This window comes from Stegostoma tigrinum, chromosome 9 (genome assembly GCF_030684315.1).
Source record: "Stegostoma tigrinum isolate sSteTig4 chromosome 9, sSteTig4.hap1, whole genome shotgun sequence".
In the NCBI taxonomy this organism is placed as follows: domain Eukaryota; kingdom Metazoa; phylum Chordata; class Chondrichthyes; order Orectolobiformes; family Stegostomatidae; genus Stegostoma; species Stegostoma tigrinum.
In genome coordinates, this window is record NC_081362.1 from 59,643,762 (window position 1) to 59,667,856 (window position 24,095).

The 24,095-nt window shown below is 38.5% G+C and overlaps 1 protein-coding gene across 3 annotated transcripts in view; it reads right to left on the minus strand.

Moving 5' to 3' along the window:
* The window catches only part of LOC125455096 (G patch domain-containing protein 2-like), a 255,807-nt gene that overhangs the window by 224,659 nt on the left and 7,053 nt on the right, over nt 1-24,095 (minus strand). For all 3 annotated transcript variants that reach the window (XM_048536660.2, XM_048536658.2, XM_048536661.2), the window contains exons 2-3: nt 13,608-14,312; nt 6,705-6,766 (exon numbers count right to left, since the gene is read on the minus strand). In XM_048536660.2, the coding sequence (XP_048392617.1) occupies nt 6,705-6,766; nt 13,608-14,299 (754 nt within the window). In that variant the 5' untranslated portion in view covers nt 14,300-14,312. The remainder of the gene's footprint in view (nt 1-6,704; nt 6,767-13,607; nt 14,313-24,095) is intronic.

Consider the following 24,095-nt stretch of genomic DNA (forward strand, 5'->3'; position numbering starts at 1 on the left):
TAAGACCATAAGATATAGGAGTGGAAGTAAGGCCATTCGGCCCATCGAGTCCACTCCGCCATTTAAATCATGGCTGATGGGCATTTCAACTCCACTTCCCTGCACTCTCCCCGTAGCTCTTGATTCCTTCTGAGAAGAAGAATTTGTCGATCTCTACCTTGAAGGCATTTAATGTCCCGGCCTCCACCGCACTCTATGGCAATGAATTCCACAAGCCCACCACTCTTAGGCTGAATAAATGTCTCCTCATTTCCGTTTTAAATTTACCCCCTCTAATTCTAAGGCTGTGCCCACGGATCCTAATCTCTCCACCTAACGAAAACAACTTCCCTGCGTCCACCCTTTCTAGGCCATACATTATCTTCTAAGTTTCTATTAGATCTCCCCTCAACCTTCTAAACTCTAATGAATACAATCCTAAGATCCTAAGCCGTTCATCATACGTTAAATCTACCATTCCAGGGATCATCCGTGTGAAGCTCCACTGGACACGCTCCAACGCCAGTATGTCCTTCCTGAGGTGTGGGGCCCAAAATTGGACACAGTATTCTAAATGGGGCCTAACTAGAGCTTCATAAAGTCTCAACCTCAACATGACATCCCAATTCCTATACTCAATGGTCTGAGCAATGAAGACAAGCATGCTAAACACCTTAAGTCCATAAGACTGTTTATCTGTGGCTCAACTTTCTAAGTATGTGAACTCCAGGTGTCTCTGTTCGTCAACACTACTCAGGGCCCTACTACTAACTATGTAAGGCCTGTCCCAGTTCGCTTTACCAAAATGCACGACTTACAAATCTCCAAATTAAACTCCAACTGCCACACCTCAGCTCAATGGCCCAATTGATCGGGATCCCTTTGTAAACTTAAGATAACCTCTTTCACTGACTACTCCAACATCAATTTTGGTGTCATTCGGAAACTTACCAATTTGCCTAAGTTGTCATCTGACTCTTTTATAGAAATGACAAACAATAGTGGACCCAGCAGTGAAGGACATAGTTTTTTTGCATCACTCGCTTAAGAATAAATTTGCCTGTGATAAACATGTCATTTAGGAGCTTATTAGAAGACCTGGTGAGCGTCTCTTCTGTGCTAGTTAACAGCAATGAGAGAGAAACAAATTAACCATTTTTGGTGATTGAATTACACTTTTAATCCAACTTGTGGAGTAATGGGGCTCAATTTCTAGTACAGAATTCCTATCAGAGTCATAACACGGGTACCTCTCAGGCATCTCTCCCTTCCTGGTGTTGTACCTATAATCGGGTACTGGGCACCATTGAATAAGGACCTCATTTCAGGAACCTGCAAACAACACTGCTTGGGTTTTATTGTCATGCTCCCCATATACCACCCACTCTCACACTGCTGGGTTAATACCATTGTCAAAAAGATAAAAAGGTAAAGAATGTTTCCCGGCAGCTGCAATCTTACGATATACCTCCTTGTTCTCAGTTTCTCTACCAGAGAAAATAGCATGTCTTCATCTCCAACTCCATTCATCATCTTAAATGCCTCAATTAAATCACCACTAAATCTTGTATGCTCGAGAGAATACAAGACAAGTTTAGGTAACCTGTCCTCATAATTAAATATTTAACCCTGGCATTATTCTGGTGAATCTGTGCTCCATTCAAATGTTTATACATTCTTTTTTCAACTGCAGTGCCTAGAATAGAGGCACTCACAATGTAGTTGAGCCAAGCTTTATATAATTATAGCACCATTTCCATCCTTCTGTATTCTAGTTTCTATGAGAGAAGGCCAATGTTCATTATTCCTTGTTGATCATTAGGGTGCCTTAAAAACTGAATTTTTCTCTTATTACTGTGCAGTATGAGATTTCATTTAACAGTTATTACAGCAGCACATGCCTTTGAAAAATTCTACTAACTAAGATAAAGGGAAGAACGGCAGAAAAACATGGAGGTCACAATGCACATTAAACGAGCATCAATTTATCTGGTGAGAGATAACAAGGTGTACAGCTGGATGAACACAGTAGGCCAAGCAGCATCAGAGGAGCAGGAAGGCTGACGTTTTAGGCCTAGCTCTACACCTTGTTATCTCAGATTCTCCAGCATCTGCCATTCCTACTATCTCTGATTCAATTTATCTGGCAACACACACACACCCCATCAGGGCATGGTTTTAGAAAAAAAAAGAACAGTTCTTATCCCTCTGAGAAATCAGATGAAGGCAGACAAGAAGACAACAATCATCCACCATCATGAATGGCTGTCGAATTGCCTTTGGCCAAAAGGGTTCAAACAATTAATTGACATAGCAACAGTTACCTGCCCCTGGAAGTAGAATATAAAAATATGTACCAGGCTCAAAGAGGAGTATTCAGGCCAGGGAGCACTGGGAGAAAGATGTAGAGGTTTGGCCAATTACGTGTTGAAATAACTGTACTGACACCAGGCATGTAGGGAAGCCAAATCGGCATTGGAAAAGCCGCACAAGGGTCAAGAGAGGTCAGGAGCTACATTCCATGCTGGAGTAAACATGAGAGTTAGGCCAGATCCATGCTGGAGGATCCACACAGAGACCAAGAATAGAGTACGCCATATCCATGCTGAAGTAATCACACCAGAACAAAGGAAAGTTTATTTTCAGATGGGAGGTCTCATTGAAGACTTTGTAAGTAGAAATCTTCATTCAGCAGTCCTCGCCAGGCAGATGGAAGATGGTCCAGAAGAACCTGAGGAAGATCTTGGTAAGATTTCCCCAATACTTCAGCTAGAGAGCAGGGTGCTGAATCATAAATTTAACAAGAAAAATATTTTGTATTGGCAGCCTTTTTGCTCATGAGTAATCGGTGAACCATCCCCAGTTGTCATGGTTGTATACTTTCTTTATCTAAATGTCATAATTAAATGGCTGTTTCTTAATAAACTCAATAAACTCAAAATTAATTAAAAATCAACTGCTTATAATTGAGTAACCTGATCACAAACCACTAAAACCAATAGCCCTTTTATTAATTTATCGAATCTACTCAATTTTTTGTAACGTCTGTAAAAGGCCACCTAAATCCAACAGCTCTTCTAAAATTCCTCAACCCTGCTCATAACTCAAATACCTTGATATCTATCTTATGTTCAAATAATTGCACATTGTCTCATATTGTCCATTATTCTGGTTTTGGCCACTCATTTAATCTATCAGTGTCTCTTTGCAACTTTCTACTGTTACTTACATATCTTTGGATGTCACTTAACTGGGGTATAAACACTCTTCCTTCAAACTCATTAATAAAGATAATAGAAAATGGAATAATGCTCCCTGGACATATAGCTAGTCACATGTTGCCACATACACATGATCACTTCCCTTGTGAGTGTACCAGTTTCCAACCAATTTCTTACCCTTGACAAAAAGGCTGCAACTATTTTCAGCACTTTGAATGATCCCAGATGTTATTGTAAGACCAGATCCCACACTGAAATCTGGTTTAATGGACAATGTTTTGCTTTTTTTTGTTAAACATTTAGTGGGTTGGACTCTTACTGAAATATGAGCACACAGTACTGCAGACAACACGGTGTGGGCTGGATGAACACAGCAGGCCAAGCAACATCAGATGAGCAGGAAAGGTTGATGTTTCGGGTCGGGACCCTTCCCGAAATTTCAAGCTTTCCTGCTCCTCTGATGCTGCTCGGCCTGCTGTGTTCATCCAGCTTCAAACCACGTTACCTCAGATTCTCCAGCATCGGTAGTTCCTATCTCTAACACAGTACTGCAGAGTTGGCTTTAAGAATAACAGAAATCTTATTATGCACAAGGAAAGAAGATAAAACAAACTATTTTCGTATTGCACAAAGATTACAAAGCGCACAGTGTCCCAATACTATCACCTTATAGTACTCAAACAACCAGAAATAATTTGTCCTATATGGCACCTATAATGTTTGACTTAACTGTTCACATCAATCCCAGTCTTCAGCATTTGATAGCCTCTTCCTTGATGAGTCACATAACTGAGTTTAGACTTTTTCAGTTTTATATAACTTGAGTTCTAACCAAACACTTCTGGTCTGGAACCTTCACACTAAATTCCTTTTACTGAGTTAGCTTATTTCCCACAAGTTCCAAACTAACTCATTTCTTGGTGAGAAACTACATCATGCATCTAACAGCAATCACAACATCTGTGAACTGAAACCAAGAGCTTTTTGTCCCCCACTTTCTCAAGCAAAAATAAATCTCAATCTTTCTAAACGGAAGCAAAGTAATACTCCTCAATGTTTACATGGGTTTATTCATAACTCTTCCAATACAAACAGATGTCCATCATCATCCCAGGAATTTCACCTTTCATACTGGTTTTAAAAAAGGCATCATTATTAACAAGCTACTCATTGAAACATACTTTACACAGACCAAAATTTACATGCCACCAGTTCAATTCTAAAAACAGACACACACACACACAGGTTTGTGCTCTATACTGTACATCATGCTTGAATTGAATCTCTACCTGTTTCTTAATTCTTTTATATGTAAGAATGTCACAATGTGTAAACATTACATGTGAAATTACAGATGGTATACAGATCATGGGGTACAAATGTAATATTCAAGATTTATTGGAACACATTTGAAATTTTTAATATCGTGTTGTTGCTCACAGGGAATCAAGTGTTTTTCAGGTGAAAGGAATACATCGAGGATGCAGAAAATATAATTAGAGTATACAGATGTACTTAATGTTGAAGAAATAGACTTCGACTTCCATTTCATATAATATTTTGATTATACGTACAATTAATTCATACTATCAATTTGGAAAGCAAAGTAGAAGAGTTCTTCAGAACATACGAGTTATCCTATAATATGGGTTGATGGGAGGTGAAAAACTGGTTGCAAGGTATAATTACAGTGTGACACATTTACAAAGCCAATTTCCATATTAAATGTAAAAATATAAGAATTTAGTTGAAAAACTGACAGTAAACATTTGCACATGATACATATCTGTAATGTCTTTGTGAGGAAGGTATTGGATTACTCAATAATATATTGAGCATGAAAATAGAAATGTTGTACTATTCATTTAACACAGTTAATATGTTGCCATATTAAAACAGCTAATTAAACTATACTAGGTGATGAAGGATTATGATCTCCACAAGACAAAACGTCTTGCATAAGATCCATTCAGGCATTAAATTGGGAGGGTTTGAGGCAGTAAGTAGGCCTCATGATCATAGAGTTCAACAATATGATTGATCTGTAATTTGAACCTAATATTGGTCCATTGCAACAACGACACAGTGGATCAATTTACAACAAAGAGTCCTTATGATACGACCAGACAATATTACAGAAACAGCACCTGCACACCAGCATAAAGGTGAAAATGCTTTAAAGTCTCATCTATCTAATACGTGGTATGTTACCTTGGAAATATATGATGCAATTATAGGATACATAGAATTACTTTGTTTGCATCACAGAAACAATCCGTCCACTGCAGCAAGTCTAACTTCACGTAAGGCCCCTCTACATTACTTCACCTCACATATCTTTGTAAAGCAGTCAACCACACAAAGGAAAATCTGAGGTTAGAGAACTGCGATTACAGTGTTGTCATTGCACATGAAACAGATTTTTCCAGAAGCAAAATTCTATTTGTGCAAACAGGATTCCATAATTTATCCTGTGGTTACAGGTATGAGAAAATTATCACAACGTATTCATGTCCTTTCTTGGTCACTTGCTACTTATCTTCTAGATAATATTTTTGTTTTACAAAGATAAAGGGGCATTTGTCTGATCTTTTCCTCTTATGGATACTCTTCACACTAAGCACCTACCCCAGTCAATGCTGCCAAACGGTGGTGAGGTGTGCCAAGAGTGGCCTGGGTGGCTGGCCCTCCGATTTCCCCTCTCCTAGAAAACAGTGGACTTCAATTAGTCCAGCTTTTCTCCATGACTACCCTGCCCTTTCTCAATGTTTTATATAGTTTCATTTAAAAATCAGCCTTAAAAGTATTTACCAAAAAATTTTCACAATTGTGAAATAAAGGGATGGGGAACAAACACACTGGAGAATGTTTTATCTTACATTACATAGCAGCTAGCTATCAGCTGCAAAAGTTTTCTTGGACTGAGTCATTAGATCTAAATATCTTGCCTGTGCAACATATGGCAGAATACTTCATTGCATAAAAGTGTGTCTCCATGTCAGTAGATAAATATATTAGCTGGGGAAAAAAAAAGTTTCTAAAGAAGAAATCCTGAATTGACAATATGGAAGACAGTGGCACAGTACCAACTTCACGGAAGGGACGACAGAGGGGAGGGAGGGAAGAAAAATGTGCAACAATAAAAAGGTATTCTATGTTCAAATCTTTATTACAATTAGCTTTTGCTGGTCACTACAGAATATTGGGCAAAATATATATTTTAAAAAAGGTATTTATTTGTAAACTTCTCTCTCAGTGGAAAGGAAAAAACAGAAACAAATAATATAAGCAACACCCACACATTTAATTCAGGACAGCCAGTTTGAACCCCACCACTTCATTCTCTTCTTTGCCCCTAAACAAAATTTGTGGAAAATTATTTAATCACAGATTGTGGTAACCGGAAGGTTTTATGAAGTTAGGTCAAAGACTAGATACCATACTGCAGAATGCAAAATTGTAATTTCATGCAGTTGCATTAAAGAGGAAAATAAAACTCTGTACCTTGTCTTCCTTCATCGTTGGTAAACAAGCCAGCATCACTACTGCTGAGGCTACTGGATTCACTGCAATAAGAAAAAGAATAGATCAAAAGAACAATTGATCTCTGAATCGTAAAATTTTAAAGAGACAAGGCAGCAGTCAGATGGAAGTTAAGCCTGACAAAGATTTGAGCAAAACATGATTTTTTTTGAAGCAAACTGCAAATATCATGATTCTATTAACTACAGAGCATATTATTTTTGCCATATAAAACCACAGGCATCTAATGCAAAACTGACTGTAAGCCAGATGTGGCTGCAGCAAAGTGCTGACACAATTGATGCATTTCATTATTTGCTGCCATCAAAATGTTTTCCTCTTTTTCCATTTGCTATGTTATTCAGCATGATCCAGGTCAAAACAGAAATTATCAAAAGTAAAGGAAACCTTTCTTCTAGAAATGCAATAAAAGTAACTCTCGATGTCATTACTTTTGATAGCACACATTTGCAAATAATAAAAGGAAATAAATTTCATTGCAGAAAATTCCCTCAACTCAAAATTTTACAAATACTTTGGACTTTATCTTTAAAATGACTTTAGGTATCCACATAAATTACTTCAATTTGTATCCACTTGTATGCCAAAAAGACAGTTGAAGATATGCCTGTGCGGACACAATTAGCCAAAACAGCCTTCTGCACCATAACAATTTAGTTACTCTCTAATATCATATTGTTATTAGTGAAAACTTGCTGTATACTTTATCATCGTAATCAACGTTTACATTGTACAACATGGATTGTGGGTACCTCAGTTTTTAATTACATATTTAAGATAAACACTTAAATAAAACGTCTTTAAATGTTTGCATTCAGTAATATTAGAGCTCCCAGTATCACCAAAGTTCATTCACGTGTAATTTAGTCCTGCTGCAATAAACACCATTATGTCTTGTTTCATAACATGTCTAAATTACCAGTCTTATTTCAGATGGAGAGCATCAGCACGTGTTCAACCTACATGTTGAACCCACACTGTTGGCATCATATTGGTTCACAAATGAACCATCCAGCCAAATGAGCTAAACCAACCCCCAGCTTGCCAACTATCCAAATGTCAAAATGACTCAGATAGCTATGATTGTTGGTTTTGAGGTCAGGGAATATGATGAGTAGGCCACTGGAGTATGAACATAAAATATTCAACATACACAAAACAAAAACTGCATCTAATGCAAATTAACTCCAAGTGATGAATATTTTATTTCTTTTTTTTTACAGGAACTGATGTCGTTCTCCTTCAGTATTCATTGTAACCCATTATCATACCCATGAATTCATATCAACTTGCATTCTTGTCCTACAGCAATTTGAAATTGGAGGGTAGCAATTTCCCAATTGGATGTTTTTTGAAGACTTCATCTACCAAATTAGTTTATTTAACTATGACCATCACTACTTCAATATATCTACTTTCAGTCATATAAAAGATAAAACTAAAACAAAATAAATTTTCACAGCATCATTTTACGAACAAATAAATGTCAATAAAACTTTCCGGTGGTCCATCCCTTACAATGTGTATTTACATTTTACTCCTGAAGTATCTGCAAGTAATTGTATGTAATATATTGTTAAACTATATTTCTCATAGAAGTCTGGAATAGTTCAGTGTTAATTGGACTGATGGGATTGTGATTTCATTTTATGTTTAGAAATGTCACAGAAATAAAATATAAAAAGCTAAACTAAAGTACATTTCAGACTACTAGTATGTTTGTGAAAAGGTTAAGAATTGTGCCAGGTATTTGACATGTTTGTATTTTCCCAACTATCACATCTAATGTAGTTGTAAAGTTGTCCATCCACTTTTGAAAGGTTGCTTTCCTGCCTAAAAGTTAATGAAAAATCCTGCTGACTTCTATGTTCTAAATCAAACCCGAATTAGGTCACATGCTGAACCATAAACACGATCACACTCCTCAGCCTTCCAGGTGACATCTCATCTGTGCAGGGGGAAAATGATTACTTACACATATCTGTGTTGTCAAAATAGTACTTCCAAGGTAATTACCATTGTGGTATGCCTCGTGCCTGGGCTGGATGGATGAGACCTGCTGCCAAAGGGTCACTATTCTCCCATATTTCTAACCCCCAGCTCAGGTGTTTCAACACTGTAAATTGGTTCAAACATGTCAGCAGTTATCTGTATTCCAAGCAACCTCCAGCCATCTTCTACCATACCACACACAGAATATTTGACTGCTGCGTAGAGGCTGATAATGTTTTGATGAAGAGTGATAACCACTAAATATTACACACTGCAAGTTAGTGAATGGTAACTAATCAATTCTGAAGGTAACTCTACATGTCTCTGTGAACAGGTCAAACCTGCCAATCCTATTGATGTAAGTTTATGCTTTTTATAAGTAGCCTAAAACTTAACATACTCAATTTTAACAGGTCATTCAAAATTGTAAAATTCAAACAAAGCCATTGCCATGTCTCTAAATTGAAGTATAGCCTCTCTACCAATCAGTTGATTAAAAATAACTGCATTCTGTCTTTTTAAATGAAGATGGAATAATTAAGTTCCAATTCTCTTTGCTAAGTTCATTTTTGAAATACATGGAACAAGTGAGTTAAACATGCAGTTCTGTCACACCATAAGCGGGATCCATACATACAAATTCATTACACTAAAACAGAGGACTAACACGTTTCTAAGATCCTTAATTTACAAAACTCTCACAAGAGGTCAGAATTGAGCATGCACACTACAAAACTGATTTGCAAAATAATCAGCCCTCATTTTAGGTGGATTATTAAATTCACCACTGAATGTGGACAGAGACCAGGCATGTTTATAATCAATACTTAGGTTGCATCTCAATTGACACTGTGATAAGGATAGTCTAATGGGCATCATTACTTCTGAGTTGTGAAATGGGGGAAAATACAGCAAGTATTCCCACTCCAAATTACCATCTAGCATTGCCTGCTAAGAGATGTGTATGCACATCAGATGAACACCATTAATTGTCTAAAGTTTAAATGTGTTGTCTGACCAAGTAGGTAGGATGAGATGAATAACAGACACTCAATTTGTTGAGTAGGTGAACAGCAGTTGGTGCAAGCTTAAAGCAGAGCAGCAGCGCTTTGGACGGCTATCGAGATCAGAAGCAGGAAGACAGGTTAGTCAGCGGTGAGTCAAAAAAATGTTAGGTGTGCAAGTCACAATGGCATGGATGAAGATTTCATCAGATGGACTGAAGCAGGTTGAAAATGAAAAGACAGGATACTGGGTCTGAAACTTAGATCAGTCAGGTAAAACATGAACATTGGAAACCAACTGTTTCAGCTTGAGAGTGTGGAAATGGAAAGGGCCAGAGTGAACCAAAGACTTTAGACTTGGCAGTTGAAATGTTCCATTGGATTAAATCATGGCTCATCCAGGACAGACAGTCTGACAATATAGTCACACTAAAGGACTCGAGTGACTTGTGGAAGTATATGCTGGTGTTTTCAGTATACATGTGGAACTCCATATTCTAGTTTAGGGTTCTTTTTCAAGATCATCAGAAAGTGGATGCTGGAGACAAAGCAATAGACAGCAATGATGAATGGGTCCTAGCTGGACTTGAGGAGACAGATGTGAGATGCTCAATTCAAAAGCAAGACAGATAGATTGGAGGAGACAAGATATTTAAAGTATCTGATGGGCATACATAAGGAAAGATGGTCCAGCTGTTTAATGAGTCAAGGGAGGAGGTGGCACATCTCATAAGATGAATAAAAGCTTAGTGGGAAACCAGGCTAAACAAGAGAGAAACTAGATAAAGGCAGTTTCAGGATAATGGTGGGGGGAGCTAAGGTATGGCATGGTGAGCCATAGGGAAGGAGAAGAGCAGCATAAGCAGCTGAATGGATGTTTTCCACTTCAGTGACCGAGTCTATAAGCTTCGCATAATCAATGTCAGAGCTGAAACACGTACAGGGAAGCGAAAGTCATTTAAAGAGAGTGCTGGACGCAAAGAAGAAGTTGGATGAGTTCTCATCATTCCAAGATGACGCAATAAGAAACAAGAAACAAAATTAAGGAACTTCAGCAAAGAGTTGTGCTAGACATGCTCCAAAGACATTTGGTAATAAATTTGTCATTACCTTCAAACCCGAGAGTTCCTTTAATTTAAAAGCAGCAATGATGCGGCTGTGCCATGATAAATAACCAACGTGGAAGTGTAATTTTTTTTTAATCACAGTTAAGAGCATCAAGGTTTGAGGTGAGGCTGATTGAGTAAACCAGTAGCTGCAGGGAAAAATGGTGAATGGAGATCAAATAGTTAGACTGAAGACAATTTTAAAACCACTGTTATAAAGCGATTTGGAAGATGAGTTCTTCCCTCAGGTCAACACTGGAGGAAGTGGAAAACGGTTCTAAGTCTACAAGGCATTATCGGAGATTATCTTCTTTAGGACTGAAGCAATGGGAATACACAAGAAAATATAGTTATAGCAAAACATATCAGATCAAGAGATGGTTGTGAATACGAGTTGGAGAATTTATATGGGAGAGATTTAGTAACCTCAGAAGAGAGAAATACATGAGTTGGAATGGAGTTTGAAATCACTGAGGATGTGAAGTCACTTGTGCTAGTGTCTGAGGAAGGAAAACAGCTTACGTCTGAAAAAAAAAACGTAGGGTGGGGTTTAAAAGAGCAACGAGAGAACAAGGACTTCAACCTCAGACCTAGGAGAGGTGGAACAAGCTGATAGCTCAAAAGAAGTGCAAGCAGAGTATGGAGTCAGACGAGATGAGATTTAGTGATAAACCCCGCACTTCCATTCCAGCAGATTGAACAGAATGATAGAAAACATTGCTCGATGGTGATGCCTCAATAGAGGATTACAATCAACAAACAGCTACATTTTCTTCATGATCATGATGCCAATACAGATCGGTGGCAAGCACAAGGCACGAGAAAGTTGGTTTTCATTAAAACGGGAAATTTAAAAAAAGTAGTACTAACCTACGAACTCTGACATATTCTATCAATGAGGCACAAAGTAGTAATGGTACATTTCTTAGCCAATTAATAGTATATAGGGAATGTGGGAGGAGTCAAGGAGGAAACTCATTTCCAATCTGAGATATGTAATTACATTGAAGTCAGGGCTGAGCATGAAATCAGGGTCAAAGAAAGTTGTTCATAAAAACAGTGATCTTTTGGGCACGAATTCTCCCTTTCATGATGTCAATCTGAATCTGGGGTCATTTTCAAGGGAATCTCCAGGCATTCAGCAACAGAGAGATGCCATCAAGCAGCCAATTGCATTGAAATATTCTCAGACAGCAAATCAGGAAGTAAAACAGGCAGAATTTTCATTTTTAATTAAAATGTTACAGGGAGAGTACAATAATGGTTGGGACATACATTTGGTATTAAGGCTGAAGTTGACAAACAGTAAACAAATATTTTAAGAAATATGAATTTTAAAATCATATAGGAGAAATGTGACAGTGTAAATATGAAGCTACATTTCCCAGGACCGATGAGATTATGTAGCTATTAGAAGGCCAATCACATCATCCAACATGGTGGTGGAAGATTTTCACGTGTTTCTCCAGTAAGACCAATAGTAGAAAGGACAACTTATCATTAGCTCTTTGATTTCTATTTGAATGAAGCCAAGAAAGGGCTCTTCAAAAGTGCGCGCTATGAAGAAATCACAGACTGCAACTTCTGGATTTAGCTGTACAAATGAGGATTCCAAAAGATTTACATTAACTTCAGAGCAGTAATGATGGCGCTCACAGTTTACTTTCATTACAACTGCAAAATCTGGGCTTTTCAGTCATGCAACATAATTATAATCCGTCCTCGCCCCCAAGTTGCCAACTATATTCACTCACCACAAGAATGAAAGAAACAATCTATTTACTACTCCAAAGGGCTGTGAAAGGATTCTGTATAAATCACTCATAGGACAGTAGCTCTTCTCTCCCCTGAACGTAAGTCCCTTAGACAATTGTAACTCATAGCTGTTGTGGTATTAGGATTTAACCCTTTAAAAACTGTCCCACAAAACAATACCTTTTCAACATCCTATCTAGTTACAACCCTTCAATGCACCACAATAATGGAACATGTATAACTTTGAACAATCATAGGATTATTTGGGGCACAGCAGCAGACAAAGGCTGATCATGGCTTTATGTAACATGATTGGTTACCACTCTGTCATTGTGGATCATGTATCTAAACAATTTAAAGATTTAAAGCTATCTTTGTTTTAATTCATAAGTGGGATAATTGCGTTAGTAAATTTATTGTTTAGTTTTTAAACATAGTAGGTCAGCCATGAAAAATTGTAATCATTCCACAGCTAAGCATAATGTATTTCCTTCCTCTACGCTAAAACCAAAAGAAAACAATATTTACATTGATCAAGGTTTACCTCATAATCTGTATCAAGATATTATGTCTCATTATGCTCATCTGAAACAACTACAAGGCAATTTTACAAGTTTTCCCCTAATATCAGTAAAAAGTCATTAAAATTAGTATAGCTATTGAACTGCTGCTTCAGAATATTTTGTGTACTAACGTACAGGGATTGAAATACTTTATCTATGCAGTTACACTTCTGCATACAGAAGTAGTGAACATTTGTGTATATTTATTGCCAAGTAGATTAGGTATATCCAAATGCCAAGAAAATCAATGATTATTCAACAGTAGTGGTCAGAAACTGCGACTCCACAGTTTTATTGCAACTTGAGTGCTCCCTGGTGTGCAGATTTGAAATTCAACTTGAACAAGTGCTGGCACTTCTGCCGAAAGTATTTCAAACCCTGCAGTTATATTTAAATACGGCAACTTGTCTCAGGATAGATAACCTGCAACTTAATCTTAATAACCTGTCACTCATGTTATCATCTGAGCCTTTTTGTTCCTCATACTCCATTTTGTTCTTATTTGTATTGCACATTTCTTCACTTTCCACAACAACTCCATCATCTGGGACTTCTAGCCGTTTTCTCTTGATGATCTTGTCCTTACTGATCTCCTGGACTTGGAGTTGGAAGCGGAGCTGGTTTGATTGTGACTGGTGTCTGTCCAAGTCCAAAATTGGAGATTTGCCCTGGGGCAGAAGGTGAAGTACATTATTGACCTCTGCTGGTGGATCTACAGCCATACGTTTGACCTTCCTTCTCCTTCGCAAAGATCTACCACCCAAGTTACTGTCGGTGACAGAGTCAGACTCATGCCACGAATGCCGTTTTCCCCTAATGGCTGTTACATTCAGGGAAGACAGACGTTTGGCAACTATCAAATGGTCATCTGAATCACTGTAAGTGTTATTTTCTTTGTAGTCCCGGACTGCCTCATCCAAGCTAGATTCAGAGCCTTCGCTCATGCAGTGGCCATGCTCCCAGATATGATGTCCACTTTCTGACCGCCTCTTTTTGCCTCTCCTTTTCCTAGCCTGGCGCTTTAGAAGGCAAGCAGCTGAACTCCGCGATGCTTCATCTCCAAACTCTGGACATCCCCTTGTGTGTTCAGAGGTTTCTTCCAGAGCAGAGACCAAATCATGAACCAGCTCCTCCATTGCTCTGCAGGGCCTTAAATGGGGGAAAAAAAATTCATTGGTGATTAAATAGAGAAATACTGTTTGGCATTACTGCTTTAGTTACAACATGAAAAAAAAACAAGCATGGGCTAGAAGGAAACCAATTTTTATATAAATACAAACAAGACTAGTGGATGAACTGCATTTCCTAAAAGGACAGCAAACCAATTTGGTCTGATTCTCTGGCAGTGTAAGACAAAAAAAACTTGCTGTAAATACACAATAAGAAACAAGGCTGCTCTGTCTGATTATTAAAGTTGTAAAATACTTGTTACAAAGCACATTTCACCATAACAGTCTCGGTATTGCTCCCAGAGGAAGCATTATTCCAGGGAGTTGCTAATCTTTACAGAGTTGTGATTTCTACTGAAGGCCACCACACTTAAAAAGGTTTTTTTTCACGGAAAAGTCCCCTCTAATTGTATTTCTTTTCAGAAACACATCATCCAGCCCATAGGCTTATGCCAGTGTTAATGTTCTTTTCATCCTATCTATCTCTGCCATATCCTTCTAAAGGAGATACATTTCACAATTCCCAGCCAAACCAATTTCAGACAGAATATTGGTTGGAGAAAGAGATTGTAATATGGCAGTCCCATCTCTGACCCACAAAATTTTGAATTACAGCTCTCCTGCTGTGAGCTTGGCATTGCAGTTTATCCTGTGGTTCCAGAGTGTCAAATGCCTTCCCTTACTCAAATGGCCTTATTTAAAATGGAGGATTATCTGACTGTGGAGGACACTGTCGCCAAGCTGAAACCTATTCTGATACAAAGTTACAGACATTAACTTTTCAGTGGGATGGATGGACAGTGGAATGGTAACCAGTTATGCTGATATTCCCCTCCCCAGACTAGGAAAATAAATCCAATTCTTGTATCCAGTTTTAGCAATTTTTAAAACTCTTTTTCACACTGTTACCAAACTACAAAGTTTAAACACCTCAGGCAGAAGTTGGGTGTTGTTGCTCCTATTTTAAGCCCACAGCATTAGCATAATAATGTACATGATCAATGTCCTATGCTCCAAGGATGCCTACCAAAAGTTAGAGAAGGATATGCATTTTTCTTATAAATATTGTCCTAAATACTTTCTGGAATAGTTACATATATGTTTTTGGTGTTAACATATTTATCCGTTAACAGCTCAGTTCAATTAAATGTGTTCAATTTATATCTCTTACTTCTGAAGTAAATCTAATTTTAAAAGGGCATTGAAAGTACGATGCATACAAATTTCAACGCAGGTGGCAAAACTCAGGTGAATTTAAGAGCCATTTGATCTGAAGACACTTTCTCCATCCTTGCCGAAATCTGGCTAAATCCGCTACCAAACTAGTGGATGAAAGCCAGGAATTCAAACAGCAGGAACAGGAAGTCAAGGTCCTGCAGAATTAAACAGAAGCAGTCGAAAAGTAGTGGACGGTGGTTGGAGACATGATTGGAGGAGGAAAGGGCTCAATTCAATAAGGACAGGTATGTCTCTTTGATAACTGGGAAGGGCAGTCAGTGACAAGAAAAGCCCAACTCTTTATGGACTTGAGGAGTACAAACCTCCCTTTTCTGGCCCACCGGGCTTCTCCTGGCTTGTCATAACTTTTGAGGTCTGCATTGACAGTGGAGTCTTCACTGGTCTCCTCAGACATCAGTCTGTTATTTCAGTCTAAGGCTCAATAGTGCAATTGGCCCTGAGCATCATATTGGAGCTTGATTTATTGTTGTCACATGTACTGAAATAGTGAAAAGTGTTGTTCTGCATCCAATACACGCAGATTGAAAGAAGAATGCTTTCTTTGGACAGACATCCTATTCATCTGCTCAAAAGGAGCAAGTTAACAGTCGTACTATTGGGAAATCAAAAAACAAACAAGTAAAGGAGGTTAAGTTACAAATTGCATTGTAAATCCTCAGCAGTCAGGTTTCCAAATAACAAAAGAAGTTAAAAATCAGGATCATAGCTTTCAGTATAATCTACAAATTCAATATATTTACAAATTGAACTGTCTGCAACTCTCAGTCCACATGAAATTAAAATTTCCTTGTTTTTTTTAAAAATAAAATGTTTCCGGATGTCCGAAATTACGCATGCTATTGCTCATGGTTGTTAGGCCTTTAGATCCTTCATTACACAGTATTATACCTTTTGTTTTTTTGGAAAAAAAAATTCTAACCAGAGTAAAATTAGGGCTCCTTATGTTTAATAATAAAGAGATTAAAAATACTTTTAGGTCCGCTCAAACATATTGGACTATTTCCACTGGAGCAGGCATCAGGCCTCCAAGTTCTACCAGGAGGTTAATTACTTCCCCAAGTTCCACAGCAACCCTTTCAGCTGTTGAAAGTCTTTGCTGTCCTACCACCCCAGCTGATTTACCTGAAGGCTACTCTTCGCGTAACAGAGAGTATAGTCTGAAACTGAGCTCTTCTACCCAATCATTGTCTTTAGTTAATTAAAACTGGCCTAAAAGGCCTTCACTTTTGCATCAATACTAAATCTAAATTCCATATATTCTCGTCACTGCAGGTAAACTAATAAAATGGCTTTGTACAACCGTAACTTGCAAGTCTCCAGGTGTTATTAATTTTTAATTATGGTGTCTGAAAACAGGTGAAATTTTAGATAATCTGTCCTGTTTACATTTCCACAATGTAACTGATATTCTAGCTTTGCTGATATTAAATAATTGCAGTTAGAAGCAGCATATGTAATTGATTAAAAACTTAACAACTTGAATCAAGTATTAAATCTCTAACTAAACTCATTAAAATGATAATTAACATTCACTCCTTATTTAACCACTTGTGAGCATTTGTCTATTATTGTGGTAATCCTCTGGTGTATCAAGGGTATGGGCTGCAAAGTGTTCTATCCTCTTACTCTGTCGCATGCAACAAATATACTGGATCATTACACTGCAGTTAACTCCTTACATCTATCAAAGTAGATCAGAATGGACTTAATTTCTTCACCTCACCCTCCAAGATACTGATTTGTGATAAAGTTTAATGTTATGCCTAAGATTAGCTGACTTGTATCTGCCTGTAATTTTCTAACTACATTTAATGCTAGATAGGCAGAACTAATTTAGGAATTTGGTAGTGTGTGCATATACCAACACCCTCAACGCCTTGAATTTTTGGTTACAGCATTTAAAAGATCCTTAAACAGCATCATTCAAACCGACAAGCACTTCCACGTAGAAGGACAAGAGCAGCAGCTGCTTGAGAACACCACCTACCTGCAAGTTCCTGTCCAAACCACTCACGATCCTGATGTGGAAATATGTTTTTGTTCCTTCATTGTCACTGGGTCAAAATGGTGGAATTCTTTAAATGCATTGTGGGCCTACCTGCAGCACATGGACTGCAGTGATTAAAGAAGGAAGCTCATCACCAGCTTCTCAAGGGCAACTGGGACATTCAATGCTGGCCAGCCAGCAACACTCATGCCCTGCAAGTGACTAAGACTATAGATTAGATACTGGAAATGGAATTAGAATGGCAGCTGCTTTATTCAACTAGTGCAGATACAATAAACTGAACAGCTTCTTTCTATGATCTAACTTTTCCATGTCTCTATAGTTCTACTCCTGATAATTCTAACGATACACTTCTTAAAAAGGTCACTTTCAAAACAAAGTCATGACTGCTGATTAAAATAGGTGCTATTGCATCCACGTGTCAAGTCTAAACAAAATCGATAGCGTAAACTTGAGTACAACTGTAAGTTTCCATAATGTTCAGGACTGTTAACCTGAGACAAGGTTCCTTTTGTTAAATAGTATGAGCAATCTTTTATCAGAAGTTGCTAGCAATTGAGTGGGGAAGTCACTGTAAACACAATTCTGTTCTGATATTCAAAATCTGTCATTTAGAGAAAATAATGTTTATGTGATGATTGCTTTTGAATCAAGGTGAGTACATAGAACATAACAGCACAGTACAGGCCCTTTGGCCCTCGATGTTGTGCCGACCTGTCATACCGATCTCAAGCCCATCTAACCTACACTATTCCATGTACTTCCGTATGCTTGTCCAATGACGGCTTAAATGTACCTAAAGTTGGCGAATCTACTACCGTCGCAGGCAAAGCGTTCCATTCCCTTACTACTCTGAGTAAAGAAACCACCTCTGACATCTGTCCTATATCTTTCACCCCTCAAATTAAAGCTATGCTCCCTTGTGCTCGCCGCCACCATCCTAGGAAAAAGGCTCTCCCTATCCACCCTATCTAATCCTCTGATTATTTTATATCCTGCAATTCAGTCACCTCTCAACCACCTTCTCTCTAATGAAAACAGCCTCAAGTCCCTCAGCCTTTCCTCATAAGACCTTCCCTCCATTTCAGGCAACATCTGAGTAAATCTCCTCTGCACCCTTTCCAAAGCTTCCACATCCTTCTTATAAATGCGGTGATCAGAACTGTACACAATACTCCAAGTGCGGCCGCACCAAAGTTTTGTACAGCTGCAGCATAACCTCTTGGTTTCGGAACTCGATCCCTCTATTAATAAAAGCTAAAACACTGTATGCCTTCTTAACAGCCCTGTCAACCTGGGTGGCAGCGATCTACTTCTTTATACATAGAAGATGTGCTATAATATCACAAAAATCATTATGGAATTTTACCATAAACCCAGTCTACAGTTTGACTGCATATTTACAGCCATTAAGAGACAGTGTAGTAAGATTTATTCACATAAAACATTGGTAGTATTTCCAAACGATGTGTGAAAACTTTTGATGCTAAAAAACTTCTAATTTTCAAAGTCAAATAAATGGGGTATGATGTACTGTTAACTCAATGGGCTGAATACTGCAAGGCACCAGTCTTTCCATTGCAACCTTCACATCTCAAGTGTCAGCTGGCCCACCCACAATCCTCACAGCTGCCCTGCAGCAATTTAAAGCTGGGAGCATCATTAATTGCTTTAAGACAAGATTTCTACCTTTATCTTTGGAGGAAATCCTGCCTTAGAGAGGTGCTAACTAATCTAATCGGCTTTCAGCTCTGTAGCCCGAGTAGTGCCAGCCAGGAGTGACTGCTATTGCTGGGACTACGTGCAATTCCATCAGGGTCCAGGGTCAAGGTGAGGAGGATCGTTGGGACGCAATGGCAGGGTTCAAAAGGCCAGGGAAGTGAAACATACATGCACTTATACAAGTCATGAATAATAAAATTAATTTCACTCAACATAGTGATTTGGGGATATGTGGATTTAAAGTAGGATACACAGCGCACGAATGGGATGCCTCAGGAACATATGCCTGGAAGAATGAACTGATCTGCTACTGGGCAACCATAGTCAAGTAATTGGAAACGGGCAGTTTGTTCTTTATGACTCCACAAAGCTTTATCAGAAACAAACACAATTTCACAAAATGTGTGTTAGCAAAAGGTAGACAACTGGGTTGATGTGCCTCAACAATATTTTCAGAAGATCTCATGTCAATCCAACAAGAAACATATCACTCTTTTCCACCCTTAGTCTGAATAGGATTAAACAGTTTGATATCTATGTCTGTGTTTCGTCGGAACCCCAAAAACCCAGAAATTCAACCAGTTACAAGAAGGTAAATACTTTGGGAAACAAAATGAAACTCATTTCACTTTAAGATTCTTTTTAAACTATTGTCCATCATAGCCTCCAAGTTCTCTGCGTTTTTGCATTCTTGGAAGATTGGTTGCAAATACTTTTGTTAGGTCTTGCCTTTCAGCATTCAGAAAAATAAAAGTCCCAGACTAAAACCTGAAGGTGTCAAATCCATTTGGTAATCCAAAAGTCACGCATATTGCCACTTCATAGTTTTTTTTCTTGTGAAAGTAGAAAAGTAAGCGCTTCTGCAATCAGATTTTGATGAGGTCCTTTAGAACTGTGAAGCAGTACTTCTGTTCTGGCAGTTTTCTTGTAGTGCAGAAGTTGCATTTCACAATAGTCAGCTATGATAGTCTGAAATATAGAGATCCAGACAGCCATTTTGACAGCGACTGTCAAGAGGCAAGATTATAAAGCTATGATGCTACAGTGTTGAGAATGTAGGCTGTTAGATGGGTAGAGGTGATAGTGTGGCAGGGATAAGCTTTTAGATCGGTACAGCATAGGGTGCTAGATTGGTGATAGGATGTTTAGGATAAGACAGAGCAGGTGGGAGAAATTGCATTCAGCGTGGAGGGTGGGTTGGGTTTAGAACAGGAAGCATATCCATGGGGTTTTCATTCATTTTAAAACATTAGTTGCTGCTCTCTGCCACAGTTCCTTTAAAAATTCCTAATCCACAAAACCCTTGTTTGGCTTCTCAGGTAAACAAAGATCCCATGAAACAATGTGATTTACAGGAAAGGTAGATACTAACCGACAGCCAGAAGATGGAAGTCTGAGAAGTGCTCCAACAGGCAATTGCACCCAAAGCTGATTGTGCAGATTTCCCATGAAGGGCGTGCTTAATCGAACACAAATTACAAATGGTGACAGACAAGTGGCATCAAGGAAAGCAATAAAGATTGATCAATTAGTTCTCCTCACAGTTTCCAGAACTTGCTCAAGGAATAATTGAGGCACAAGATAACTTTTTTTACAGTCAAAAGAAATAGAGAACATGAAAAATAGCTTATAAAAACAGGGGAAACATGTCGCAATCTAAATTTAGCATATGCATGACCTCACTCTTCTCCTAACTAATTTTGAACAATATTTCAAATGCCTCAGCAATGCAAGATAAATAAAAACTAAAATCTCATACGCTATTATTGACATGATTAGATGTTTTACATAAAGAGACTGACTACAGGTCCAAGATTTAAAAGACTCAACTTATGATATTGTCAAACGTTAGGATAGGAGATTCTTTAAAAAAAGTAGGAAGACTGAAACATTTAGGGAATGAATTTCAGACTATGGGACCCACACAAGTCCTAAAAAAAGTCATTAAATGAAGATTTAGCCAGAAGACCGAAGGGAGATTGCAGAGTTGGGCCAGTTGAAACCACAAAAGGGAGTTGTAAACAAGGGTAAGAATTCCGGATTTGGTAATGACCAGTAGAGGTCAGTGAGGAGAAAGACGACAAATGAATGAGACTTAATGCAAAGCAAATTGCAGATGGAAGAGTTTTGCACAAGCTGGTATTTTGTATAAAGAGTAATTTGGAGGTCAACAAGAAAGGTATTCCACTAAAAATGTTAAATTGTGAGCTAACAGAAGCAGAGACAAGGGTCAGCTGAAGAAAGCAGAGCAGGAAAACAATACTGCTGAGGCACTGTTGTGGCAATGGTAAGAATAAGGTTGAAACTCAGCAGAGTTCCTGATGCGTGTGCACTATCCAGTTTGCCCTGTAAGAGCAATCGGGAGGGAAGAATTAGGAGCAAGAGAGACGTGGGAAATGTTTCCTTCTTAATGAATGGTGATCAGGTTTTATTTATATATTCTTGCTGAAAAATCGTTGTGAATGATGAAAAGAAAAAATCTTTTCCAAGAATTCCTCATATAGTCCTTTAAAAAGACAGCTTAACTTAATCATTCACAGAACGCAGGCATCTCTAGCAAGGTCATTTATTGCACATCCAGAACTGCCTCTGCAAGATGTCGGCAAGACCCTTCTGGATCCCCTCCAATTCATATGATGAAGGTACTTTCAGTGCTGTTAGGTGGATGATTCCAGGAGTTTGAATCAGCAACGCTGAAGGAACAGCAATATACTTCCAAGTTAAGATGCTCTGAGAGTTGAAGTAGATTTTGTACATAATGTTGTTTCCATATGATGCTTCTCTTATCCTTCTAGAGAGGTTGAGGTCACCAGTTGGGAGGTACTGCCAAAGAAGCCTTGGCGTGTACACACTCTGATCCACAAATGGCACACACTGTGGCTATTTTGTGGAAGGAAGAACATTTTTAAATGTAAAATGGGCCGCATGGACAAGTGGACTTGTTTTTTTTTCTGGACGGCATCCAGCAAATTGAAAGTTCCTAGAACTGTAATCCATCTGGTAAATGGAGAGTATTCCTTCAAACGCCAGGCATGTGCCTTGCACATCGCATAAAAGGTTCTGGGGAAGTTACTAAGTGGGTAATTCACAATAAAATATCTAGTCTCTGGTCTTATGGCTGCATACTTAGTGGTTAATCTAGTTAAACTTCTAGTCAATGGTGCTAGATTTGAAGTCAACCTGCAAAGAGATTTGCCTCTAATTCCCATTCATCAGTTTTGCTAGGTTCACATACTGTTAAAAGCTACCTTGTTATCAAGGGCATTCACCCTCACTTCCTCTCCTGAGCTCAGCTGTTTTGTTCAATGTCTGGACCAAGGAGCTGCTTTGGCTTGATGGGACCCAAACAGAGCATCAGGGTGCAGATTACTGTTCCGCAAATGCCACTTAATACTATCATCCATCATTCTGCTGATGATTGACAGTAGACAGATGAATCAGCAAAATGGCTTGGCTGGATTTGTCATGTCTTTTGTGGACAGAACATACCTGGGGAATTTTCCACATTGCTGACTGGATGCCAGTGTTGTATCTGTACTAGAATAGCTTGGGCTAGGGAAGGAAACATAAGCGTTCAGTTCTATTGCTATCTGTTGCCAGGGCCCACAACCTTTGCAGTGTCCAATGCCATGACTGACGCCAGGGTCCTCAAGAGAAAGATCGAGGTGCATAAACAACTTGGCACTTCTGGCTGAAGATATTTACAAATGCTTCAGCCTTGACTTTTTCAATAGCGAGCTAGGCTCCCCATCACTGAGGTTGGAGATATTTTGGAGTGTCCTCCTCCTCCTCCAGTGAGTTTTTAAATTGTTCATCAACATTCACAACAAATATGGCAGTACAGACCTTAGGTCCCATCGTTTAGTTGTGGGATCACTTAGTTCTACCTACCTTTCCAGTGACATGCATGTTGGATATTAAAAGTAGCTGCTACAGAAATAGTAGATGCACTGGTAGTAATCTTACAGGACTACTTTGATTCTTTTAAGTCCCAAAGGACTGAGAAGGACACAAAAAAGTAACTAAAGGGCAGTTAGCTTAAATGACTACATTTGGGAAAACGTTACAGTTGCTTACAAAACAATGTAATAACAGAATGTTTGGAAATACATAATCTGACCAGCAGAAATCATCAAGACCTCAAAACAGAAATCATGGTTGACAAGTTTATTAGAATTCTGAGAGGAGGTAACAAGTGGGATAAAACAGAAAACAGTAGATGCAACAGACCTTAAACTCTTGAAAATCCAAAGAGACCAGGGTTTTGAAGGTACTACATTAACATGGATTGAGGATTGGCTACCTAATAAGTTGAGAGTGGAGATAAAAGGGACATTTTCAGGATGTGTACTGTAACTGCAGTGCCACTGATATTAGTGCTGGAATCACAATTACTTAAAATATATAAAACGGGCCAAGATGATGATAATGAATGTACTTTAGCCAAGTCTGTGGATAACCCAAAATAAGTGGGAAGGCAAGTGATGAAGAGGTACAAGGCACAAATCAGGAGCATGATGTTATATTCTACACTTTCCTGGGTGAGTGCTACTTCAACTCTCGAAGTTCAACACCATTGTGGAGAAAGCACCCTGCTTCACTGGCATCTCAGCCATTAATATTAATAACAACATCACTGTAAACCTATCACATACACACCGGTGTCAGTGTGTACAATCTTCAAGATGTAATACAACAGTTAATATGACTCCTTTCACAATTTCTTCAAAACACATAGCCCCTACCATCTGGAAGGGTGAGGAGCAAATGCAAGTTCCTCTCCAATTCACACAC